The sequence below is a fragment of the Gopherus flavomarginatus genome, chromosome 9 (assembly GCF_025201925.1).
Source record: "Gopherus flavomarginatus isolate rGopFla2 chromosome 9, rGopFla2.mat.asm, whole genome shotgun sequence".
NCBI lineage: Eukaryota > Metazoa > Chordata > Testudines > Testudinidae > Gopherus > Gopherus flavomarginatus.
In genome coordinates this window covers 49274334-49301860 of record NC_066625.1, presented here as the reverse complement: position 1 = coordinate 49301860, position 27527 = coordinate 49274334, and the positions used below count along the sequence as shown (strand labels likewise).

The following is a 27527-nucleotide window of genomic DNA, read 5'->3' as shown; positions in this document are numbered from 1 at the left end:
CCTTCGCTTCCCTTAATGACTATGGTAATAGATGCCTTAACCATGGGGAGGGGAGCAAATGAAGTGGGGGGATAGCGCCCTTTTATGGACACGCAGCCAGCCAATTAACTACAAAATGCCTCTTAATCCCTGAGTCAGAATCCCTGTAAAGGGTTAAAAAAACCCATAGGTAAAAGGGAGGGAGTGGGCACCTGACCAAAAGAGCCAATGGGAGGGCTAGAACTTTTAAAATTAGGGAAAAAAATTTCCCTTTGTCTGTCTGTCTGGTTGTCCTGGAGAGGAGACACAGAGCAGCATTGCTGTAAGACGCTTTAAGCCAGGTATGGAAAGCCATCAGATCATACCTAGAAACTCCTCATTTGAAACCCCAGATATGTAAGTAGATCAAGAAATGTCTAGGAAGACACAATTAGGTTTCTCTCTTTTATTTCTTTATGGCTTGTGGACTCCTTTGTGATAACCCCAGGTGCTTTTGTTTTGCTTGTAACCTTTAAGCTGGACTTCAAGAAAACCATTTTTTATGCTTAATTATTATATTTGGTCTTTTTAAATCTAGCAAGAGCCTAAGTTCCAGATGTGTGTTTTTTGTTTTGTTTTTTAAATAACATTTACCTTTTTTAAGAACAGGATTGGGTTTTTGTGTCCTAAGAGGTTTGTGCATATGTTGTTTAACTAGCTGGTGGCGACAGCTGGTTTCTTTTTCTTTCTCAGCTCTTCCCTGAAGAGGGTGTATGAAAGGGCTTGAGGGTACCCCACAGGAAGGAATTCCCAAGTGAGCCTTCCTGGGTTCTCAAAGGGGTTCTGCATTTGGGCAGTGGCCACATCTACCCACCCAAGTTCAGAGAGAAGCTGTAACCCTGGGAGTTTAATACAAGCCTGGAGTGGCCAGTATTAATTGTGCCAGAGTGGGGGAATTAGCCTTGACATCATCCAAGCCTCATCCAGGTCCAGGGGTTGTGGACTGCCCACTAAGCCAGGCTCCATATAAATGTTTTAGAGTTGCAAGTGATACTTTATGCATGTTAGTAGTTCCATTCTCACATCCAAGGCAAGACTGTCCAGGTTCTCACCAATAACACCACAGTAGTGTTTTATGAGAACAAACAAGGTTGTGCCAGATCCAACAGCCTTTGCAAGGTGGCAGTCAAGTTATGGAACTTGTTTATTTGGAACTCAGTCACTGTCAAGGCATCGCACCTACTACGGGTTCAAAATGGCCTGGTGCATTGTCTGTGCAGATCCTTCAACTTGGACCACAAACATCTCTCAACATGAATGTTCTAGTTTGGGTGTTTCACGTAGGGGGCTTTCTGTCTGTGGGACTATTTATGACTCGATCAAACAGGAGGGGTTCCCATTTCTCTTTCAAGGCAAGTCACAGATGAGGGTCAGTATTGAAACCTTTCCTGTTTCCAGGGAACAAGGACCTCCTCTATGTGTTCTCACTCGTACTCCGATTCCCAGGGTCTTCATCAAACTCAAGCAAGATCACAGCAGAATGATCCTTATTTCTCCAGCTTGTCCAAGACAGACTTGGTATTCAGACCGCCACAAACTGTCCTCTCAGGAACCCTTTCTGTTGCCAGTGACCAAAGATCTCCTAATGCAGAACCATGCATCCATGCTGCACCTGAATCCTCTAGTACTGCACCTCACAGCATGGTTCATCAGTGGTTGAGTGCAGAGGAAGTGCATTGGTCAGTGGCTGTCCAGAATGTCCTTCTGAATAGCAGAAAACCTTCCCCCAGAGCTGCCTACCTAAGTGGAAACATTTCTCCATTTGGGGAACCTCCCATAATGTGTGTCCAACTCAGGCCAGCATTCAGACAATCCTAGACTGTTTTTTGCAAATTAGAGTTCAGTCTAGCATTCAGCTCTGTTAGAGTACATCTGGTGGCCATTTCAGCTTTCCATCCTCTGATAAATGGCAAGACTGTCTTAACTCACCCCATCTCTACCAGGTTCTTGAATGGTCTGAAGAGATTATTCCCACCGGTCTGAAAACCAGTACCTTCCTGGGATTTGAATTTGGTGTTGTCTGCACTTATGGAACCTCTCCAAGTCTTTTTTGCACCTGTCAGCAGAGGTATAATTTTTAGTGACCATCACTTCTGTCAGGAGGTAGGTGAACTGAATGAATAGGTCACTGATTTACCGTATACTGTTTTCTACAAGGTCCATCTTAGATCACACCCTCAGTTCCTCTCCAAGGTGATCTATGAATTCCACATGAACCAATTTATGTACCTGCCAGTTTTCTTTCCAAAGCTGCATGCGCACAGGGTGAAAGAAGGCTCTCCACTCTCAATGTTTGTCGCTTGTTGGCTTTTTACCTGCATAGGAAAAGACCATTTGGGCCTCTTCCCAGCTCTTTGTGCCATACACAGAACATATGAGGCACCATCCAGTCACAACTCAGAGACTTTCCAAATGGATCACCAGCTGCATCGCAGTGGCTTGTGCTGCTAAAGGAGTGATGCTTCCTGATAGACTCACAGTGCATTCAACCAGAGCACATGGAACCTCAGCAGCATTTCTGGCACATGTCCCAATCGTGGACATCAGTACAGCAATAACGTGGTCCTCAGATCATGCTTTCATCAGACATTATGCGCTCTCTGCCGCTTCAAGGTAAGATGCAAATGTAGCAAGGTGGTCCTACAATCTCTCTTCCAATGAGGCTCTGAGCTCTACCTCATGAGGTATACCATGCATCTACAGTGTAATTGATATATGCAAGCACTCGAATAAGAAAAAACAGTTACTTACTTTCTCGTAACTGTTCTTCAAAATGTGTTGCTTATGTCCTTTACATGACCCACTTTCCTTCCCTGATGCATCAGAGTCTACTAACAGGTTCCAATGTGAAGGAGCTGAAAGTGGAGCAACTCTGCCCTTTATATCTTGCTCATAGCACAAAGAGCTAGATAGTCAGCCGGGCCACCCCTACATGTACCACTAAGGAAGACTTTCTGGCACCGGTGCACAAGGCATATACACACCTGTAGTGTAACTGACATGCAACACATCTTGAAGAACAGTTACTCTTAACTGTGTGTGTGTGTGGGGGGGCGGTTTCCCAGTTGATTCTTCTTATTGCCTTTTAAAACTCAAATATCAAAATGAATACAGGTTTTCCCGGATGATTATATCTGTATTGGATAGTGCAGAGTCTCTCAAAGGTACTGCAGAGGCAACAGAAAGACATTGCATTGGGCAAACACCTCCCATAAGAGAGTGAGAGGAAAGATCTTGACTTTGCTTGATTGAAGGCCGTTCATTTACACATAATATGTTGCACCTTTTGATATGTCTTCAGATCGGCGAATAGGCTGGAACTGTTCAGTGGTGCAGAACTGTAACACAGAGCAAAGAGTATAGTAAGTCATTTAAACAGTATGGTCTGTAGACAAGATTAACACAGTTCATTAAAGGGGATCTGCAAAGGGATAGTAGGAGGGGAATTGGCGATTGGATTGTTTTTTGCTACTCCTGCTGGTTTCCTTCCCTCCTCCCCACCCCCGCACCCCCTTTAGAAATGTCAGGGATGTCAGATCTTGGCTTTCCCTTATCTTTGTTGGAGAACTTCTTGGCTCACTGGGAGCTCACTCAGATACTAATTGAAGGTGTGCTTTGAATCCTTAATACAGAAAGCTTTTCTCTCAAATCTTGGAGTTAAATAGGTGTAAACAAAATCAGTGCTGACAATCTGAATAAAAATCACTTCCCCTCTCTATTAAGCTCGTTGCATTTAAAGAGGAACAAACCTAACTTTCTTTTCCTTTGTAGATCAGTTGTGAATCAGCAACTCTCACACTGGTCTGTGAAGCCACACTAGTCTGTAAAATCCTTCTTGGTGGCTCATAAAATGAAATGTTGAGAACAAATTCAGAAGGATTGGTCAGGGCTATGGCCTGTGAAAGGATATCCCTTTCTCTCTTGCTCATGAATGTGCTCATGTGCACACACATGTGGGTACACGATCACAAAGCAGACTCCAGAAAGAAGTATATGAAGGTCTAGCATCTTAAAGAATGAGGGAATGAGTGGATCAGCCCCTCCCGTTGTCACGGCCCCGGCGATCTAGTCCACTGCAGAGCATGAGGTTTAAATAATGTTTGAGTTATTCCTTAAAAATCCATTATTGCGCAGATGTTTATTGAATGAACAGTTGCCCTGTCAAGGCTTAGCTAAGAAGTGACTCTGATCTGTAAACTCTAATGGCAACAGTCATTCCTTTGTCAGCTCTCGGAGAGAGGCATCCTGCTTTGCATTAGTTCTTGATTTTCATAACTTTGACCTGAATTCTGCTTGACTTTTTGCCCCGACTTCTGTCTATTAAAGAGTTTTTAAAATCCCCATATTTACCAGTGATGCTAAGCATCAGTGCAGAATGACTTGTTCCGCCGCCCACACCTTCCAGAAATGAAAAGGTTAACTTGATTAGTACTTTTACACTTCCACTCCCTCCAATTTTGTTTTGGTGTTTCTGAGATTTTTTGGTAAATTTTGCTGCTTGTGGAAATAAGAGACTGATGGTACTGGCTGTTAAAACCTGATGGCTTGGAAGCCGGCCAGAAGCAAGACAAACTTCTGTACACAGCCCTAGGCTGCGACACCCTCTGCTATTTCTATACAGTCAGTAGCATAGGCATTGGTGCTAGACTGTGTTCAGTAGTTTTGTGATGCAGATATACACTTACCCGAGAATAAACAGAGATTGTCAAAGACTTCACTTTGAAATCCAGCTCTTCATTTTGTGCATCTTCATAGATTATTTTGCAGCTTCAAATCCAGTTTCTTCCCCCATCATCCATTTTTAAAATCCCCTCTATTTTCTGTTGCACACAAGCAAGGAATAATTTAAAATAACCACATGTTTTTAATTAATTAAATTCACCCTGTTTGGTCTTCTACCAGGATTCCTAAATTTTGTCAGCAAGTTAAGGAAAATTGGGGAGGAAAAACTGGGATTATAGTTCATTGTCTTTAGCACAAGCACTTTTGCTACGTGATTTTTCAGGGCTTAAAGAATTAACCAAATGTCTCTAAAAGAGAGCTATTTGTTGCTCTCTCTTGCTCTAAGAGACTGATACCATGTGGATGGAAAAATGTGCTTCCTCTATAATCAATAAGAAGGTGTCACCCAGGGCTTTCTGATCCCAAAGCAGTGATAACTTAACTGTTTCTCTTCAGGAATAGATCCAAGGGACACAGCTCCTCCGTCTGATAAATGATTGGTACAAACGAGTGCTTTTACCTAAAACTACTTTTTTATTAGCTTTCAAGCACATATACACACTCATGCTGTAGCAGTAGGTTTTAGAGCATTCCAAAACTTTATAGTTACCCAGAGTTTGAGATGATTTTGAGTAATCAACAGCCAGGTTTCTAGGGGCCCTCCTTCTGTCCAGCTGCTGGGGAGTTTAGGTGTCAGCTCCTTGCCCAAAGAACAGCTCCCTCGGGCTGTTCCGAGGTGTTTAGTTTTACTTTTTTTTATAGCTAACTTTTACAAATTACATAACTTATAGTAACTCCTAGTGAGTTACCAGTTTTTCTAGTTTTAGCAAATTGCTTATTATTTTTATTAATAAAAAATTCCTAATATTTCTAGCCAAAATAAACTTGTATATTAGAGGCACCCAAATACAAGATAGACTTTAGGGTCAGAAGGGACCAATGTGATCATCTAGTCTGACCTCCTGCACAATGCAGGCCACAGAACCCTACCCATCCACTTCTATAACAAACCCCTAACCTATGTCCGAGTTATTGAAGTCTTCAAATTGTGGTTTGAAGACCTCAAGCTGCAGAGAATCCACCAGCAAGTGACCCATGCCCCACGCTGCAGAGGAAGGCGAAAAACCTCCAGGGCCTCTGCCAATCTGCCCTGGAGGAAAATTCCTTCCCGACCCCAAATATGGCGATCAGCTAAACCCTGAGCATGTGGGCAAGACTCACCAGCCAGCACTCAGGAAAGAATTCTCTGCGGTAACTCAGATCCCATCCCATCCCATCCCACATCCTATCACCGACCACTGGGCATACTTATCTGCTGGTAATCAAAGATCAATTGCCAAAATTAAGCTATCCCATCATACCGTCCCTTCCATAAACTTATCAAGCTTAGTCTTAAAGCCAGATATGTCTTTTGCCCCCACTACTCCCCTTGGAAGGGTGTTCCAGAACTTCACACCTCTAATGGTTAGAAACCTTCGTCTAATTTCAAGTCTAAACTTCCTAGTGCCCAGTTTATACCCATTTGTTCTTGTGTCTACATTGGTACTAAACTTAAATAATTCCTCTCCCTCCCTAATATTAATCCCTCTGATATATTTATAAAGAACAAGCATATCCCCCCGCAGCCTTCTTTTGGCTAGACTAAACAAGCCAAGCTCTTTGAGTCTCCTTTCATAAGGCAGGTTTTCCATTCCTCAGATCATCCTAGTAGCCCGTCTCTGATCCTGTTCCAGTTTGAATTCATCCTTCTTAAACATGGGAGACCAGAACTGCACACAGTATTCCAGGTGAGGTCTCACCAGCGCCTTATATAACGGTACTAATACCTCCTTACCTTTACTGGAAATATCTCGCCTGATGCATCCTAAAACTGCATTAGCTTTTTTTTGACACCATCACAGGACCTAACCAGATCAGCCACACCATCACTGGTTCATTCACCTGCACATCCACCAATGTAATATACACCATCATATGCCAGCAATGCCCCTCTGCTATGTACATCGGCCAAACTGGACAGTCTCTACGGAAAAGGATAAATGGACACAAATCAGACATTAGGAATGGCAATATACAAAAACCTGTAGGAGAGCACTTCAACCTTCTTGGCCACACTATTGCAAACCTTAAAGTGGCCATCCTGCAGCAAAAAAACTTCAGGACCAGACTTCAAAGAGAAACTGCTGAGCTTCAGTTCATCTGCAAATTTGACACCATCAGCTCAGGATTGAACAAAGACTGTGAATGGCTTGCCAACTACAGAACCAGTTTCTCCTCTCTTGGTTTTCACACCTCAACTGCTAGAACAGGGCCTCATCCTCCCTGATTGAACTGACCTCATTATCTCTAGCTTGCTTGCTAGCATATATATACCTGCCCCTGGAAATTTCCACCACATGCATCTGAAGAAGTGGGTATTCACCCACGAAAGCTCATGCTCCAAAACGTCTGTTAGTCTATAAGGTGCCACAGGATTCTTTGCTGCATTAGCTTTTTTAACGGCCATATCACATTGGCAGCTCGTAGTCATCCTGTTTTCAACCAATACTCCAAGGTCCTTCTCCTCCTCTGTTACTTCCAACTGATGTGTCCCCAATGTATATCTAAAATTCTTCTTATTAATCCCTTAGTGCATGACCTTGCACTTTTCACTATTAAATTTCATCCTATTACTATTACTCCAGTTTACAAGGTCATCCAGATCTTCCTGTATGATATCCCAGTCATCCTCCATGTTAGCAATACCCCCCAGCTTCGTGTCATCTGCAAACTTTATTAGCACATTCCCGCCTTTTGTGCCAAGATCAGTAATAAAAAGGTTAAATAAGATTGGTCCCAAAACCGATCCTTGAGGAACTCCACTAGTAACCTCCTTCCAGCCTGACAGTTCACCCTTCAGTACGACCCGTTGGAGTCTCCCCTTTAACCAGTTCCTTATCCACCTTTCAATTTTCATATTGATCCCCATCTTTTCCAATTTGACTAATAATTCCCCATGTGGAACCGTGTCAAATGCCTTAATGAAATTGAGGTAAATTAGGTCTACTGCATTTCCTTTGTCTAAATAATCTGTCACCTTCTCAGATCAGGTTGGTTTGGCACGATCTACCGTTAGTAAAACCGTGTTGTAATTTGTCCCAATTACCATTGACCTCAATGTCCTTAACTACTTTCTCCTTCGAAATTTTTTCCAAGACCCTACATACTACAGATGTCAAACTAACAGGCCTATAGTTACTCGGATCACTTTTTTTCCCCTTTCTTAAAGATAGGAACTATGTTAGCAATTCTCCAGTTGTATGGTACAACCCCTGAGTTTACTGATTCATTAAAAATTCTCGCTAATGGGCTTGCAATTTCATGCGCCAGTTCCTTTAATATTCTCGGATGAAGATTGTCTGGGCCCTCTGATTTTGTCCCATTAAGCTGTTCAAGTTTGGCTTCTACCTCAGATGTGGTAATATCCACCTCCATATCCTCATTCCTGTTTGTCATCCTTCCATTATCCCTAAGCTCCTCATTAGCCTTATTAAAGACTGAGGCAAAGTACTTATTTAGATATTGGGCCATGCCTAGGTTATCTTTAACCTCCTTTCCATCCTCAGTGTTTAGCGGTCCCACTTCTTCTTTCTTCGTTTTCTTCTTATTTATATGGCTATAGAACCTTTTACTATTGGTTTTAATTCCCTTTGCAAGGTCCAACTCTACTTGGCTTTTAGCCTTTCTCACTTTATCCCTACATGTTCTGACCTCACTAAGGTAGCTTTCCTTACTAATCCCACCCTTCTTCCACTCCTTTTAGGCTTTCTGCTTTTTCTTAATCACCTCTCTGAGATGCTTGCTCATCCAGCTTGGTCTACAACTCCTGCCTGTGGTTTTTTCCCCCTTTCTTGGAATGCAGGCTTCCGATAGTTTCTGCAGCTGCGACTTGAAGTAATTCCAGGCCTCCTCCGCATTTAGATCCACAAGTTCTTCTGTCCAATCCACTTCTCTAACTAATTTCCTTAATTCTTTAAAGTTAGCCCTCGAGAAGTCAGAAACCCTAGTCCCAGATCTATTTTTGTTTATCCTTCCATCTAGTTTGAACTGAATTAGCTCATGATCACTTAAACCAAGGTTGTCCCCTACAACCATTTCTTCTATGAGCTCCTCACTGCTCACCAAAACCAAATCTAAAATGGCATCCCCTCTTGTTGGTTCTTCAATTACTTGGTGAATAAATCCATCTGCTATCACATCCAGAAAAATCTGAGCCCTATTATTCTTGCTAGCACTTATCTTCCAGTCTATATCTGGGAAGTTAAAGTCTCCCATGATCACACATTTCCCATTAGTGTTTACTTCATTAAAAACATTAAAGAGGTCTCTATCCATATCCAAATCAGATCCTGGCGGTCTGTAGCACACCCCAAGCACTATCTCAGGGGAGGCTCTAGTAGCTTTCTTTCCCAGTGTGATTTTTGCCCAGACAGACTCTGTCTTGTCCATTCCATCACTTCTTATTTCTTTACAGTTAACCTCCTCATTGATGTACAATGCTACTCCACCACCTTTGCCTTTATTTCTGTCTTTCCTAAACAGCACATAGCCTTCAATACCTGTACTCCAGTCATGACTACTATTCCACTATGTTTCTGTTATCCCTGTAATATCCGGTTTCACTTCCTGCACCAGTAGCTCTAGTTCCTCCATTTTGTTCCCTAGGCTCCTCACATTAGTGTACAGACATCTTAATTTTTGCCATTTGGCTTCACTGACATTCTTTACCCTGTTAGGCACAGACATTCTACCACCAGCATCACCTGTTAGTCTTCTATCTACACTACCCTTCTTCCTTATGCCAATTCTTCTGTCCATGGCTGTATCCCCTCTTACTTTGTTTACTTCCCTCTCAAGGTTAAATTCCAGCATGGAGATCTCTTGGACATCTCCTAACCATCTCCCCCAAATTCCTAGTTTAAAGCTCTCTTAATCAGGTCAGCGAGCCTCCATCCTAGAAGTCTATTTCCCTCCTTGCTCAGGTGAAGTCCATCCCGAGAGAACAGTCTTCTGTCCGTAAATGCTTCCCAATGACCGTACATCCCAAAGCCCTCCTTATAGCACCTCTATCTGAGCCATCTGTTGATCGCCATAATCTTGTTACACTTTTGTTGCCCTTCTCTAGGAACCAGCAGAATCCCACTGAAGATCACCTGAGCCTCAGTTTCCTTAAGCGTCTTCCCCAGTCTGGCATAGTCTCCCTTGATACATTCCAGAGAGTATCTAGCCGTATCATTCGTTCCCACATGAAGGACAATCAACGGATTCTTTCCCGCTCCCACCAGGATCCTTTTCAGCCTCAGGTCCACATCCTGTATCTTAGCACCTGGCCGACAGCACACACTTCTGTTCTCCCGATCAGCTCTAGTTACAGGCCTGTCTATTCTTCTCAGTAAGGAGTCTCCAGTCACGGAGACCTGCCTTTTCCTGGTGACAGTGTGATTCTCCGATCTATCCCCTTCGCCCACTGGCTGCAAGTCCTCTCGATTCCTATTCACCCTTGCAATCCTCCTGGGGCTTATATTTGGTGTTGCCTCCATTGACTCCTCCCCTCCTCTTGTAGGACTATCAGCTCTTCTCTTCTTCAGCGGCCACCTGCTGTGCCCCTTCTTTATTTTCCAACTCCGCAAACCTGTTCCTGAGCTCTGTTTCTCCTTCACTGGCCCATCTTTTCCTCTGCCTAGTTCTCTTAGTCACATGCTTCCACCATCCATTTTCCTCTCCCAGCAGTCTCTCCTCTGAATTCTTTGGTCCTGCTTCCATCTGCACGTCTGAGCTTATCCCTTCAGCCCCCTCATGTCTGTGCTCCATCATCTGCTCAAACCCTCTTCTAAACTCAACCAGAGTTTCCACCTGCATCTCCAGTCCTCGGATCTTCTCTTCCATCAGCTCTATCAGGCGGCACTTCATGCAGACAAAACTCTTTTCAGGTACCCCTATTCATTTACTTTTTTTTATTTTTATGGTTTGTTAACGTTTTCCCCTCCTCCCATTTTAATTAGCAAAACTGCAAACGTGAAGCTATTTGTCCTTGTCTCTTAGCTAGGAATAATTTTTAGGACTCTGTGTGGTGGTTGGTTTTCAGTTAGCAGTGGCTGGACACACAAAATGGCTGGCTACAATTATGTTAAGTTCTAGTGTTACAATGGGATATTTAGAAATGCATGAGAGATCTTTTTATGAACATCTAATACTAATCTAATCTGTAAATGCAAATGTGCAGATTTCTGGGAGGAGTCTGTTAGCTAAAAGACCAGCAGATACAAATCCAAGCGGAAGGACAGCTTGGGGTTTCTTTTCTCTTGTATTGTCTTGCTCTCTCACCCCGGGTTTTCTTTCACCTTGGATCTTAGCATATGCATCTTCCATCCACACATGCTAAAGTGAGTGTGTCCTCATTTTCGACCCCACAAAACATTTCACAGTGATAAGGTTTCACTGTAATAACTTCACCACTCACTCTGCCTCGAACTCCTTATAAGCTAGATTTTAGGTCAATTTTCCCCCTTATTTTCAGTCCCTTCCTTCAGCTCCTTGCTTGAGGTGGGGGTTGCTGGTGCTGATAACATTGCTGGCAGGAGTATCAGAGCAGCACCAACTTACTGCTAGAGTGGAAAGAGACAAAGTCCCCTTTCCACCTCTCCCACTCCAATCTGCTCCACTCTTAAGGAGCCAGTTTGTGGATGAGGGAGAAACCTCAGAGCCCTTTTTCTGTGAAAGATCAGTGCAATCAATTCTTAGTCATACTCCTTATCCTCTCAAAGATCCAATCTGGTTTTTGAAATGTTTTCATTCTGTTAAATGACCAGAGTATAGTAGAATGAAATCTTCAGATCCGCTGGCACTATGGAGTATCTCCAGGCTGATCCCAGATCGTCAGACACATGAACATAGCCAGTAGGAGTTTGACACTTTTATCAGTTCCTTCCTCCCCTTACTCCGAGAAGTATCACTTGTTCATTCTGCTTTTGTTGATTCAGTTGCAGCTGCTCCAATTTTGTTAATTTCTTCACAAAGCGCCTCGAGTGGAGGCCTCTGTTAGCATGGGATGTTTTTATAGATTCCATGTGGGATTTTCTCTGGGGAATATCTAATTATCTTTGGCAATAGAAATTAAGGGAGCAGTAGTAGAGGGGCCACAATTCTCCCAATGTAGTTCTCCCATATAGACTGTAAAGGGGTTCTACTGAAACTTTCCCTGATAGAAAGCTTCTGTCTTGGATTTCTTCTCCCCATTCTTCTGTTGTATGGTTACCATTTTTATCGCGAACAACCTTCTCTCACACTCAGAAGGGTGATCAAAAATATTCCTTTAAAAAAATCACACATCCATGCGCGCTGTCTACAGTTTCTCAGGTCCAGTCCTGTTGCTGCAAAAGTGCTGTGTGATGGAAATAAACAGTCTTTGAAAGCTGAGCTCTGCAAATTACAAGTATTGAGAATTTAGTTATGGTTCTTGATAGCACCATTGTTAACATTTTGGAAGTCTAAAACATTAATAGAACTGGAGTTTATCTCCAGGAATTTGCTACAGCTGATGGGTGAAGTGGAAACATTTATTTCAGAAGTCATTTTACAGGGCATCTCAGAGCACTAACTCTGATTGATGAACATTATTGTTGTTATATAGCATGCGGAAGTTACCTAGTGTCACCTTTGCCAGATCCATAAGTGGAAGGAAATCAGCAAGAGCAGCGCAGTAAGGCACTATATGGTGTTTGTTGTTAAATTCAGGGTAAACTAAAGATTGAAGATATTGTGCCTTTGTGTTATGAGCACTGGTGTAGTGCAGTTGAGTTAATCACAGTACGTAGAAAACATGCTTTCCAACTAGATTGAGGTGGATATTTAGCCAGCCTGAAATAAACATCACCTTAAATATACAGTTTCGCTTTACTGAAATACTGATATCTGAAGGATTTTTATAGGGTTTTTTGTAAACTACTATATTATTGGATTGCCTATTTCTTTAATATGAGGGACTAATGTTCAACTGTCCAACAGATGCTCTGGTGACAAGGAATTCTGTTTGATATAATTTTCACTTCATTGTTTCAGATTGCTATCAAAGAGCAACTCCATGAGACTCAGGGAATGTGTGAATATGCGGTCTATGTTCAAGGTATGTCAGATGAAGACTTTGAAAATAATCTGTCATCCTGAGTTACTTCTGGTTTGAAATGCAATTCAATGTTTTAAAAAACCAACAACCCACAAATATAAATACCATATGTGAACTCTAGCAGGACTTAATGAAAATGTGTTTGAGTGAATAGACATGCAATAACTTCTGAAATGTTTCTGCTTGTCTGGTTTAATTTTAAAATCCAAGGTTATCACTTTAATGAACAGATGAGGATTGGTTCTTCTTGTGAGTACGTGGGTTTTTCTTGGTAACCCGATATCTTCACATCTTCCTGGAACTGCTGATGTTTGGCTCTGGTTATAATTGGCCCTCTACATTTGACTGTGTCATGTGAAATGTGTTTTTTGTTAAAGCCATGTTCTCTATGGTAACTGTTTGGTTATGGTTTCCTTCAAGGATGCATTAAAGTTCAGTATGCAGTGGCTGCTGTGTTTGCTTACACAGTCAGAACATAACCAGTGCCAATTCATTGCCTTGGAATGTTATGAGAATGAAAAGCATTATCTCAAACCACCCTCGATTCTTTAGAGCAGCACAATCTGTTCTAGAGATGAAAAGAAAGAGATTTATTTTGTAAAGGAACATGGCCCTAAAGGCTGAAGTTCCCTGTGTCGTGTTGGCAGAATGCAGGCGGGAGGATGATCTGAAGGTCATCAGTGGGCGTCAGTGCTGTAGTTCAAATTGCAGTACACTGGAGCATTTCAGGGGCTAAGAGAATTTCAGACTTTCTGTTACTGAAGACTTAGGGCTCCCTGCCCTCTAAAGTGGTTTTCAACTTCGAAGCAAACACAGTCCTGTGTGCACCCTAGCTCAGTCAGTGCTGGCACCTTAGCCCGCTCAAATGAGTTATGTTGCTGTAATAGAGGGAGCAACTGAATGGAAACTGTTACAGTTCATCTGTCCTCCCTGTACAGTGGAGGCCTGCCAGTGATGCAGCTTGTCTTCCCTACAGGGTAATGGACTAATTTGTCTTGTGTGTGTTGCTTTGCAGCCTTGGTACTTCGTTTAGAAGGGAAGATTCAAGAGTCCCTAGAACTTTTTCAGACATGTTCCATTCTAAATCCTCAGAGTGCTGACAACCTCAAACAGGTGGCACGATCATTGTGAGTGTAATTTTATTCTTACACTTTGAAGTGTCTCACAATACATGGGAAACTTTGTTTTTGTTCCAGATGCAAAGTTAATACCATTTAGATCCCAAGTATGTTTCCTCACCATTGGCACTTGGATTGGCTTCCATAGACAAGAACTCCCTATTAAATTAGGATCTATTAAATTAGACAGTGCATCTGTCTAGTTGTAATCATTGATGCTCTTTCATGACTTTTTTCTTCGTTGTATTTTTAATGCTTGGGGAAAAGTAATACTGATGATTAGATCAAGAGCTGTTAATACAGGTATGTGCTGTGCAGGTTTGTACCATCAAGCCCTGCCTGTGTGCATGTGATTGTGTTGGGCACCTGTCTCTTTGGGAGTTAGGCGCCTTTCTCCCTGGGTCAAGGGAGTATTGCAGAGGCAGTGCATTCATGCTGATGAAGGGAGCACTCACTTCTCTCATCAGTGATGTCTCCATGGCTCCATGTTTAGTTGGCAGCCGGTTTCAAGTGGAGTGCCCCAAGGGTTGGTCCTGGGGCCGGTTTTGTTCAGTATCTTCATTAATGATCTGGAGGATGATATGGACTGCACTCTCAGCAAGTTTGCAGATGACACTAAACTTGGAAGAGTGGTAGATATGCTGGAGGGTAGGGATAGAATACAGAAGGACCTAGACAAATTAGAGGACTGGGCCAAAAGAAACTTGATGAGGTTCAACAAGGACAAGTGCAGAGTTCTGCACTTAGGATGGAAGAATCCCATTCACTGTTACAGACTAGGGACCGAATGGCTAGGAAGCAGTTCTGCAGAAAAGGACCTAGAGGTTACAGTGGACAAGAAGCTGGATGTGAGTCAACAGTGTGCCCTTGTTGCCAAGAAGGCTAACGGCATTTTGGGCTATAGAAGTAGGGGCATTGCCAGCAGATCGAGGGATGTGATCATTCCCCTCTATTTGGCATTGGTGAGGCCTCATCTGGAGCACTGTGTCCAGTTTTGGGCCCCACACTACAAGAAGGATGTGGAAAAATTGGAGAGAGTCCAGCAGAGGGCAACAAAAATGATTAAGGGGCTGGAGCACATGACTTATGAGGAGAGGCTGAGGGAACTGGGATTGTTTAGTCTGCAGAAAAGAAGAATGAGGTGGGATTTGATAGTTGCTTTCAACTACCTGAAAGGGGGTTCCAAAGAGGATTGATCTAGACTGTTCTCAGTGGTACCAGATGACAGAACAAGGAGTAATGGTCTCAAGTTGCAGTGGGGCAGGTTTAGGTTGGATATTAGGAAAAACTGTTTCAGTCAGAGAGTGGTGAAGCACTGCAATGGTTTCCCTAGGCAGGTAGTGGAATCTCCGTCCTTAGAGGTTTTTCAGGTCAGGCTTGAAAAAGCTCTGGCTGGGATGATTTAGTTGGGAATTGGTCCTGCTTTGAGCAGGGGGTTGGACTAGATGACCTCCTGAGGTCACTTCCAACCCTGATATTCTGTGATCCTCTGGCTTGCTAGAGATCACCATTGACTCACTACAAAGAGATCCTCCTCCTACTTAGATTGTAGACCTCTTAGGACAGAGATATGTCATTGGTAGACTGCAAAGCAGTATGCAGACCTTTGGGGTATGTAAATAATATCATTCTCCTTGGTTGGTAGGTTGGTGACTGCACAGTGTGGCCTCACGCTGAAAGGGCAGGGAAAAGTAAAAATTGAAATTCTTTCACAGGTTTCTGTTGGGGAAACACAAAGCAGCTATTGAAGTATACAATGAAGCAGCTAAACTCAACCAGAAGGATTGGGTAAGTACAGAGCCTTTTGCCATATGTAGCTCATTAGAATCTTTCTTGGGGCACAGTCAAACATAGACCCAGGCAACATGTTTGTATTCTGCAGGAAATCAGCCTTCCTGTCAAACCCTGCATAGTCATGTACAGTACACACTGAGCTAGATTACTTCAAGGGTAGATATGGAAAGCACCTGTCCACCCCAGAAACCCTCCAGTACCACTGATATAGAATCATAGAATATCAGGGTTGGAAGGGACCTCAGGAGGTCATCTAGTCCAATCCCCTGCTCAAAGCAGGACCAATCCCCAGGCAAATTTTTGCCCCCAATCTCTAAATGGCCCCTTCATGGGTTTTAAAGAGTGTTTTAAAAAAGAAAATGAATAATTTTTGGTTGAACAAGATGTTTCATTTTGACAAAATAGCAGTGTTTCAGCGTAAACAAAACATTTGGACCCATTTTAAACCTGTTGGATTGTTGTAAAATAAAAATAAAGAAAATTTCTACATGCAAGTTGTTTCCAACTGAAAAATCAAAATGTTTAGATTTTTTTTTTTAATTTTTGTTTGTTTTCCACCAAAGCAATTTGGCAAAACCAGCAGTAATTTGGGAAACATTTAGGGGTCTTTGAATCTGAGTTTTTATCTGGAAAATGTTTTAGCCAAAAATTGTCACCCAGCTCTGCTTTTATCAAATGGATTGGCTTTCAAACCTGTTCTTTCCTAAGGATAGGTTTGCACTGCAGTCGGGAGATGTGATTGCAGCATGTGTAGACCCACCCCAGCTATCTTTGATCTAGCTAGCTCGAGTAACAATAGCAGTGACGCCATAGCAGTAGGGACAGCAGCTGCATCCTAGGCAGGTGACACAAGCCCATGCTGCAGCCGCTTCACTGCTGTTGTTCCTCGAGCTAGCTTTGATCTAGCTAAATTAAAGCTATTTTGAGTATGTCTCCAAGTGCTGCGAATATACCTCCTGATTTCAGTGTAGACCTACGCTAAGAAAACAAACTATCTGTGGCATGTGCTGGGCATGGCTTTAAACCTATAGTTCTTCTTCGAGTGGTTGTTAATGTCCATTCCAAGCAGGTGTGTGCGCGCTGGGTGCACGCCAGCTGGAAGATTTTCCCATAGCAGTGTCTGTAGGGTCGGCCCTGGAGTGGCCCCACTACGGCGCCCTATAAAGGGGCCCGCTGACCCTTCACCCCCTTCTCAGTTCCTTCTTACCGCCGGTAATGGCTAGCTGGAACTTCTCTTGTGCATAGCAAGTTAGCAGTGTCCTATCCTCGTGTATAGTCCATGTATATAGTTAGTTTACTTAGAGTCATTTGTATATCGTTTTTGGTAGTTGGGAGGTTCCCCCCATGTTTTCGTCGCCCATTGGGGCATGCCCGGGTCCCCCGGGTTTAAACTCTGCAAGGACTGCGGGAAATTCATGCCTAAGAGTGACCCGCACTCTGCTTGTTTGAGGTGCCTCGGAGAGAGCTGCACCAGTGCTCTATCTGCAGTGGCTTCCATCCGAGAACTCTCAAAGACAGAGCTCAAAGCTTAGAGTCCTCCTCATGGAGGCTGCCCTGTGGCCACCCTATGACTGGAACCAGCCGAGATGGTGCCCAGCACGTCTTCCTCAGTGCGGAGTGCCCCGGCACAAGCATCAGGACTTAGGGCCCAGCCCAAGTCATCTAAAAGCCGGCACTGGACGGAGTCGGGTCATAGGAAGTTGGCCTCAGTGCGGCACCGCTCACCGTCTCCGGTGCCCGCTAAGAAGAGGAAGACGGTGAGGGAATGGTCACCCCAGCAGGACCCCCAGAGGCCAACGCCGTCCACAGGTGCAAGCGGGCAGGCTGGGCTACAGCCCTCAGCTGCTCCGTCGACTCCCGCACCGCAGAGAGGGCGGTCAAGTCCGGACCGGCCTAGATCCCCGGACCTCAGTGGAGACTTGCGCCACTCTTCGACACCTGAGGCATTCGAGGTGGCCTCAGACTTGATGAGACTTCCAGTGCCGGCCTCCCCACACCGTAGTAGGGAGTTGCCTACCACGGCCCGTCCCCAGTACAATTGAGAGGCAAGCCAGCTGTCACCTCCCTCCCCGCACCGCGCCGCTAGGGCGGCACCGGACCAGATAAGAGGCTCCCCACCGCCTCAGCATCGCTCTCCAACAGCACTGGATGCTGCTCCCCCCAGGTCCTCTTACTCAGAAACTTCAGATTCAGAGGCAGACTCCTACTGCTCCAGCCGGTCACGGAGCAGGAGATTGGTTTCAAGGGTGAGCCACCAGCGTTACCCACAGTGGCAGCAGCAATGGCATCCGCCCTCACAGTGGCCGTTTTGGACCCCCTGGGCCTACCACCAGTCGGTAGGTGTCACGGAGTGTGGGTGAGTCCGGTCCATCACCCCTCTTCCTGGGACACACAGTGACTCTCAGCCAGCCAGTAAAACAGAAGGTTTATTGGACAACAGGAATGCAGGTTACAGCAGAGCTTGCAGGCACAGTCAGGACCCCTCAATCGAGTCCTTCTGGAGTTTCAGGGTGCTTGGGTCCGGCATAGGATCTCCTGAATTACCCTCACCCAGCCCAAAACTGAAACTGAACTGCCCCTCCTCCAGCCGGCGGATTCCTTTGTCCAGATTCCCAGGCCAAGGTGCTAACCCCCTCCCTCCTACCTGGCTCAGGTTACAGGCTTAAAGATCCTGTCCCTCACCTAAAGACATCCCTGGCTCTCCCATCCCCCACACAGACAGTCCCTACTCCATCACAGTAGGCCAGGCGTTCGGTCCTCGATCAAGGTTGGCCTTGGTCTCCTCGGCGTCGGTGGCCCCGGCGCAGATGCCTCCTCCACCGGCACCATCGCCGAGCAGGGGTGTGCCATATCCAAGTTCAGCACCCCTTAGCCGGACAGTGGCACCGGCAGCGGCTACAGTTCGGGCTCAACAGGCACTGCCAGATACGCCAAACCGTTCGCGGTGCCACAATTAGAGTCAGAACTGGCCCCACAACCACAGTACTGTGTGCTGCAAGACCCCGAAGGGCTGCATGCACCTGAGGAAGGGTCGATCCAAGTAATTTCCTCGTCTTCCTCCCCAGACAAAGCGGTCTCGGGCACGGCTGGGGCACCGGCCTTGGAGGACACTCGGATCCTCCAACAACTACTCCGATGAGCAGCTCAGAGCCTCGCAATCCAGGCTGAGGAAATCGAGGTGGACGCGGATCCAGTAGTAGACATCCTGGCTCCCTCAGGGCCATCCAGGGTGGCTCTTCCATTGATCAAAAATAGAGCGGATACGTCCCGCACCCTATGGCAAACGCCAGCCTCACTGGCCCCTACTGCCAAGAGAACGGAGCGGCGGTACTTCATCCTCTCTAAAGGGCACAATCACTTCTACACCCAACCCCGTCCCCCAGACTCCCTGGTGGTGGATGCAGCCAACCCATGGGAGCATCAAGCGTTTCAGGGGTCAACACCAAAGAGCAGGCATGCTAAAAGACTTGACCTCTTTGGTAGAAAAGTGTACTCCACAGCAGGCCTACAACTCCGTATTGCCAACCAACAGGCAATCATAAGCCGATATGCTCATAACACACGTTTAGCCATGTCGAAGTTTACGGAGCTCCTTCCCCAGGACTCGAGGTCAGAGTTTTTGGCCCTGGTAGAGGAGGGGAAACTGATCTCCCGAGCCTCTCTCCAGGCTGCCCTAGATGTGGCAGACTCAGCCTCGCGGACCCTGGCCACAGGTCTGGTCATGAGGCAGGGAGCCTGGCTCCAGGTCTCGGGCCTTCCTTATGAGGTCCAGCAGACCATTCAAGACCTCCCCTTCGAGGGGCAGATGCTGTTTTCAGAAAAGACAGACAAGCGTCTGCATAGCCTAAAGGACTCGAGGGCCATGCTTCGCTCGCTGGGCTTGCATACCCCTGTGACCCAGCGCAGGCAGTTTAGGCCGCAGACGGCCCCACGCCCCTACCAGCCTCAGACTCGCCAGGAGCTGGGGCGCAGGAGGGGCAGAAATGGCAGGAGGCTTCACCAACACCACCCCTCCGGCCAGGTGTCCGGTCAATCGAGACCAGTATCGGGGCCTAGGCCCCTATCTGATTGTATGCTCAAGGGCGACCTACCTATCGAGACTCTGGATCCTTCTACCCCTACCTTTGGGTCACGTCTGTCCCCCTTCTACCGTGCCTGGTTCCGGATCACATAGGACAGCTGGGTGCTCCGCACGGTAGAGAGGGGATATTCTATCCAGTTTTCCTCCCTCCTGCCCCACCAACCCCCCTCCCCGTCCCTCTTCAGGGACCCATCTCACGAGCAACTTCTAATTCAAGAAGTGAAGTCCCTCATGGAGGCAGGGGCGGTGGAGGAAGTCCCTTGGGAGCTCAGGGGCAAAGGCTTCTACTCCCGGTATTTCCTAATACCAAAGGGGGCCTAAGACTCATCCTGGACTTGCGGCGACTGAACAAGTTTGTACGGAAGCTCAAGTTCCGCATGGTCTCCCTGTCCTTGATCATCCCTTCCCTGGATCCAGGAGATTGGTACGCCGCCCTCGACTTAAAGGACGCTTATTTCCACATCGCCATAATTCCTCGACACCGTCAGTACCTCAGGTTCGTCGTGGCCGACGCCCATCTGCAATTCACAGTGCTCCCATTCGGCCTGTCAGCTGCCCCAAGGGTCTTCACAAAGTGCATGGCAGTCATGGCGGCCTTCCTGCGCAGGCGGGGCATTCAGGTATTCCCCTACCTGGACGATTGGCTCATAAAGGGTTGCTCCAAGGAGCAGGTGAAGGCCCAGGTGTTGTTCATAAGGTGGACCTTTCTCAGTCTTGGCCTCCTCTTCAACGAAGCCAAGTCCACCCTGTCTCCTACACCACGAATAACATTCATAGGGGCGGTTCTGGACTCCACCCACGCCAGAGCATACCTTCCGGAATCCAGATTCTGTGTGATTTCTGAGCTCATCCTTGGACTGCACCACGCCCTGATTACCACGGCGCAGATCTGCCTCCGGCTGTTGGGTCACATAGCGGCATGCACCTATGTGCATGCCAGACTCCGGCTTCACCCGCTACAGTCCTGGTTAGTGACAGTATACCGCCCGGCCAGGGACCCCTTGGACTCAGTGGTGTCCGTTCCCCACTTGGTGCTAAGCTCGACCCGCAGAAAGTATGCATGGGCGTCCCCTTCGCTGCCCCTCAACCCTCCCTCTCCCTGGTAACGGATGCCTCGGATCAGGTTTGGGGAGCGCACCTGGGACACCTCAGGATGCAGGGCTTGTGGTTGCGGGAGGACCTCGAGTTGCATATCAATGTCAGGGAGCTGAGAGCGGTTCGCCTGGCTTGTTTGACCTCCGGTCCCACCTGGCCAGCAGATGTGTTTCAGTCCTCTTGGACAACACATCGGCGGTCTTTTATATCAACAAACGGGGGTGCACGCTCCTCTCCCCTGTGCAGGGAAGCCCTCACGTTGTGGGATTTCTGCGTCCACAATGCTACCCACCTGACGGTATTCTACCCTCCGGGGGAGCAGAACGGCCTGGCAGACACCCTCAGCTGCTTGTTCCGGGGTCACGAGTGGTCCCTCCGACGGGACGTAGTACGCTCAATCTTCCACCTCTGGGGCTTTCCCCAGTTAGACTTGTTCGCCTTGAGGGAAAACAGAAAGTGCCAACGATTCTGCTCCCTCCTGGGCCGCAGTCATGGTTCTCTGTCGGACACCTTTCTCCAGTCTTGGGGGGTCGGTCTGCTCTACGCCTTTCCTCCGATTCCCCCTGATACACAGGGTGATTTTGAAGATTCGCAGGGACCAGGCACGGGTAATCCTGATAGCTCCGGCGTGGCCATGCCAACATTGGTGCACGTCACTCCTGCACATGTCCGTTCAGGCACCCCTGACGCTGCCCCTACTCCAGGACCAGATCACATAGGACTGGGGCTCCCTCCGCCACCTGAACCTGGAACCTCTCCACCTCACAGCCTGGATGCTCCATGGCTGAACCCCGCGGAGATGCAGTGCTCCCAGCAGGTCAGACAAGTGCTGCTGGGTAGTAGGAAACCATTAACCAGGACCACCTACCTGGCCAAAGGGAAGTGCTTCTCCATATGGTCGGGTCAGCGAGGTCACAATCCTCTGGGGGGTCCCTATCTCTATTATCCTAGACTATTTGCTTCACCTCAGACAACTGGGCCTCTCCCTCTCCTCGATATGTGTTCACTTGGTGGCCATCTCGGCTTTCCACCCGGGAGAGGGGTGTACCTCGGTGTTTGCAAACCCGCTGTTCAGGCGTTTCCTCAAGGGTATGGACAGGCTATTTCCGCATGTTCGTCGGCCAGCTCCTGCCTGGGACCTGAATCTGGTCCTCTCCGTTCTCTCAGGACCTCTCTTTGAGCCCCTGGCTTCGTGCTTCCTGTTGTACTTGTTATATAAGACCGCCTTCCTCGTGGCGATCACCTCGGCCAGGAGGGTGTCGGAGCTCAGGGCATTAACATCCGAGTCCCTGTACACTGTCTTTTATAAGGACAAGGTCCAAGTTAGACCTCACCCGGCCTTCCTCCCCAAGGTTGTATCACAGTTCCACATGAGACAGGATATTTCTCTCCCGGTGTTTTATCCGAAACTTCACTCTTCCAGTGAGGAGCGGAGGTTACATTCCCTGGATGTCCGCAGTGCCTTAGCCTTTTACATTGAGCGTACCAAGCCATTCAGATGCTCTACTCAGCTCTTCATCGCGGTGACGGATAGCATGAAAGGGCTCCCGGTCTCCTCTCAGCGGATCTCTTCATGGATCGTGACCTGCATCCGGGAATGCTACCACATAGCTAAGACCTCTGTCCCTCCGGTCACGGCCCACTCCATTAGGGCGCAGCTTTCCTGGCTCAGATCCTGACTCAGGAGATCTGTAGAGCGGCCGCGTGGTCCTCCATCCACACGTTCACTTCACACTATGCCATCACGCACCAGGCTAGGGATGATGCAGCCTTTGATCGTGCAGTGCTCCAGTCATTAGTGAACTCCGACCCCACCACCTAGGTTCAGGCTTGTGAGTCACCTGCTTGGGATGGACATGAACAACCACTCGAAGAAGAAAAAACGGCTACCCACCTTTTAGTAACTGTTGTTCTTCGAGATGTGTTGTTCATGTCCATTCCAATACCCACTCTCCTGCCCCTCTGTCGGAGTGCCAGCAAGAAGGAACTGAGGGGGTGGAGGGGGGGTGGAGGGTGGGCGGGCCCCTTTATAGGGCGCCGTAGTGGCACCTCTCCAGGAGGCACCAGGGCTGACCCTACGGACGCTGCTATGGGAAAATCTTCCAGCTGACGTGCACGCAGCGTGCACACACCTGCTTGGAATGGACATGAACAACACATCTCGAAGAACAACAGTTACCAAAAGGTGGGTAACCGTTTTTTTACTACCCCATCTGGCAGGCATCAACAGATATCTCCATAACACGCTCAGTGCTGGAGTCAGAGTTGATACTTTCACTTTCCTTGTGTGGAAGCACCCTACCGACTCAACCCAGCCTTGACCTGTGTTTTGTGTCTTTACCGTTCTTCACAACTGGAAGGGTTGTGCATAGGAGAGGGCCATTCTGTTGTGATAGGAGGGTAAAATATTCCACAGACTGCATTCTCTCTCCTAGAGATCTACCTAGGGAATGTAGAGAATTTCTACACTGGTAAAGTGGGGTACGTTTTTAGCAGAAAAAGAAGGGAAACTTATGGGGGTGCTCTGCTGCTTGGCATTGCTCCTCACATCCCCCAGAATGGGAAAAGACAGGCTGTAGCTTGTCTGTTAACAAATTCTTAGCCATGAACTGGATTGGTGTAAATGTTTCCTATGGTGCCACCAGCATAGTTAGGATGCTGAAAGGATCCCAGCCTCTCTGGTACAGGACCTGTATTTTGGTCAGTTAGGCCCACTTTCAAATTGTGTTTATCATAGACTAAGGATGTTTTGAGAGGGTCTCTTGGTATAATAGAGGTCACATGTGATGGATTCATATCTCCCCACTGGGAATCCAGTGCAGTCTCAGCCAAGTATAGATCCCTTTGCACAGGCCTTCCCTCTGTTGTCCTCACTGCTCTCTTGCTGTCACCTCCCCTGGGATGTACTCTTCTTTATACTGAGGGTCAAGACAAGTAGATATCAAAATGGCTGAAGTGTAGCAAGTTCTTTGAACTACAAAGTCCATGGAGGTTCCCATCCAAACCAATAACCGTTACTAGTCTTTTTCTGATTATCCAATGTCAAATTCACCCTTATGCAGCTTTTTCCTTTTATATGTAGGAGATCTGCCACAACCTGGGCGTGTGCTACATGTACCTGAAGCATTTCAACAAGGTAACTCGAGTGCTTGTCTTGTCCAAACAACATCACTCAGAGCCTGTCTACATGGTGTGGCAATGCGCACCAGATGGGTGTGAATTCTAATGCGTACCAACGTGTTGTGCACTAACTAGTCCGTGTAGATGCTGCTGGTGTGCACTAAAACTTCTCACATTAGGGAAGTTTTAGTGTGCACCAGCAGGGTCTACACAGGCCAGATAGTGTGCAACAGAATTTTGTTTAAACTTTGTTTAAAACTGTTTAATGTTGCACAGTTAGGGTATGGGTATGTCTACACTACCCGCCAGATCGGCGGGTAGCTATCGATCAATTTATCGCGTCTAGTGTAGATGTGATAAAATCAATCCCTGATAGTTCTGCCATCATCTCCGGAACTCCACCATGGTGAGAGGCAAAAGCGGAGTCGACGAAGGAGTGGCAGCGGTTGTCTTGCCGCTGTCGTCACAGCCAGGTAAATCGACCTAAGATACGCCAACTTCAGCTACGCTATTCGCATAGCTGAAGTTGCGTATCTTAGGTTGACACCACACCCCCCACAGTGTAGACCTAGCCTATGTCTACACTGCAAAATTAGGTTGAATGTATAGAAGTCAGTTTTTTAGAAATTGATTTTATACAGTCGATTGTGTGAGTCCTCACTTAAGACCATTAAGACCATTAACTCGACGGAGTGCGTCCACAGTACTGTGGCTAGCATCAACTTCCGGAGCATTGCACTGTGGTAGCTATCCCACAGTTTCCACAGTCTCCCCACCCACTGGAATTGTGGGTTGAGATCCCAGTGCCTGGTGGGTCAAAAATATTGTCACAGGTGGTTCTGGGTACGTTGTCAGGCACCCCCCCCCCCACCCCCACCCCAGTGAAAGTAATGGCAAACAATCATTTCTCACCTTTTTTCCTGGGTTACCCGTGCAGACGCAATACCACGGCAAGCATGGAGCCTGCTCAGCTCACCATCACTGTACATCTCCTGGGTGCTGGCAGACGTGGTACTACATTGCTACACAGCAGCAGCTCATTGCCTTTTGGCAGTAGATGGTGCATTACGATTGGTAGCATTCGTCGTCGTACTCCTGGGTGCTCTTTTAGCCAACCTCAGTGAGGTCAGCCGGGGCATCTGGGCAGACATGGGTGCTCCTAGCAGACCTCAGTGAGGTCTGTCAGGGGTGTCTGGACATAAATGGGAGTGACTCCAAGTCATTCTCATTATAAGTTTCATCTCCTGGAGATTCAGTCCTGCCTGCAGTCGTACTGCACCGTCTTCTGACAACCAGCCAGGAGCCAGCGATGGCTAGCAATCGTACTGCTGCGTCCTCTGGCAAGCAGCCAGGAGACAATGATGGCTAGCAATTGTAGTGCACCATCTTCTGGCAAACAGCCAGGAGACAACGATGCCTAGCAGTCATACTGCAACGTCTGCTGCCAGCCTAAGATGTATAAGAGAGATGGAGTGGATCAAAACAAGAAAGAGACCAGATTTGTTTTGTATTCATTTGCTCCCCCCTTCCCTCCCTCCCTCCGTGAAATCAACGGCTGACAGTCGTTTCGGTGAGGTCTGTCAGGAGCACATTGAAAAGTTTAATGGAGATTCAGTCCTGCTTGGAATAGTGGGGGGAGGGATAGCTCAGTGGTTTGAGCATTGGCCTGCTGAACCCAGGGTTTTGAGTTCAATCCTCAAGGGGGCCATTCTGTGTGACAGTTGTGTGTGTTTTTCCTTGATGCAAACACATCCCCTTTGTTGATTTTAATTCCCTGTAAGCCAACTCTGTAAGCCATGTCATCAGTCGACCCTCCCTCAGCACTGCTGTGAGTACCTGTTATAGCCTCTGTCCTTCATGCCCTTGGAGATTTTTTTCAAATGTTTGGGTATTTTGTCTTTTGGAACAGAGTTCTGATAGCATGGATTCATCTCCCCATACAACGATCAGATCCCATACCTCCGGTTCAGTCCATGCTGGAGCTCTTTTGCGATTCTGGGACTCCATCATGGTCACCTCTGCTGATGAGATCTGCACTCACCTGCAGATTGCCATGCTGGCCAAACAGGAAATGAAATTCAAAAGTTCACGGGCCTTTTCCTGTCTACCTGGCCAGTGCATCTGAGTTGAGAGCGCTGTCCAGAGCGGTCACAATGGAGCACTCTGGAATAGCTTCCGGAAGCCAATACCATTGAATTACAACCACACTACCCCAAATTCGACCCAGCAAGGTCGATTTCTGCACTAATCCCCTCATCGGGGGAGGAGTACAGAAATCGATTTAAAGAGCCCTTTAAGTTGAAAAAAATAGCTTCATCATGTGGACGGGTGCAGGGTTATATCAATGTAATGCTGCTAAATTCGACCTAAACTCGTAGTGTAGACCAGGGCTTAGGGTATATTTACACTGCAGTTTGTTTAACACCCACAGCTGACCCATGCAAGCTGGCCCAGGCTGCGGAGCTGTAAAATTGCAGTGTGGACATTTTAGTCTTGGGCTGAAGCCTGAGCTCTCGGACCCTGCGAGTGGGGAGGATGTTTAATTGCAGTTTAGACATACTCTGAAGGTCATGTTAACACTTTTGATTCTTTGGGCCTATTTATTCCATCTACGTTAATACAGCAGAGCTCTCTGTTTATAAACTCACAAGCGCAGCTACATCAATAAAATTCTGGCATTCAGCCCTTTACAAATCAGCCACTAATGAGTCCCTAACTAATAGATGTATCCTCCTGGCAATGTGCATAGTGAAGTGAGGTTTGGAGATAGCCGAAAGGGGATGGTGGAAGCCTCCCAGACCCTGTCTAAACTAGACTTCTTGGTCATGCTGTAACTCAGGACTGACACTTCACTCAAGTTAAGCAACAGGACTATAACTGCAAATGTGGACATCTTCCTAAATGTTTGTCGTTCACTCTAGGCTAAGCCATAGAATAAACTTAATTTCCTGTTTAAAAGCAATGTGGGGTGTTTATATGTGCCATTGCAGTTGTGGGAATTAATTTGAGTAAACTGGCAACCAGTGAACTTGGGTTACAAAGCGACCACGAACTCTAGTCCAGACAGGGTCCAATGGGCCTTGTCTGAACTAGGATTTTCCAGAGGGTATTTCCATTTTTCAAAGAAGTCTTCTGGCCATTCTGAGATGACCCCTAGAGTTTGCCTGTCTAGCTGGATAACAAACCACACTCTGACATGAGGGGATGCGCCTCCTGTCTTTGGAGCCTTTTACAAAGGTGTAGATGAGTTTCTAGCCTCTTGGAGGTGGTTATAACCTGTGGGATGTACCTTCCTGAAGATGGGAAAGGTGTAAGGCCCAAATCCTGGCCCCAGCATATGGTCCAAGCAGCTGGGCTTAGTGGTGTGAAGTTCTCAGGGGCTGAGGAATGGCTCTGCACAGGGCTGAGGGCAGGATTT

General features: G+C 46.8%; 1 protein-coding gene across 19 annotated transcripts in view; it reads left to right on the top strand.

Moving 5' to 3' along the window:
- Nucleotides 1-27527, top strand: part of BBS4 (Bardet-Biedl syndrome 4) — a 96532-nt gene that overhangs the window by 47540 nt on the left and 21465 nt on the right. For 15 of the 19 annotated variants that reach the window (XM_050968278.1, XM_050968272.1, XM_050968277.1 and 12 more), the window contains 4 exons: nt 12838-12901; nt 13917-14028; nt 15735-15807; nt 24072-24125. In XM_050968278.1, coding sequence (XP_050824235.1) covers nt 12838-12901; nt 13917-14028; nt 15735-15807; nt 24072-24125 — 303 coding nt within the window. Of the gene's footprint in view, nt 1-1933; nt 2122-2341; nt 2632-3319; nt 3381-12837; nt 12902-13916; nt 14029-15734; nt 15808-24071; nt 24126-27527 lie in introns of those variants that run through there. The other 4 variants (XM_050968287.1, XM_050968286.1, XM_050968291.1 and 1 more) reach the window with 4 other exon arrangements.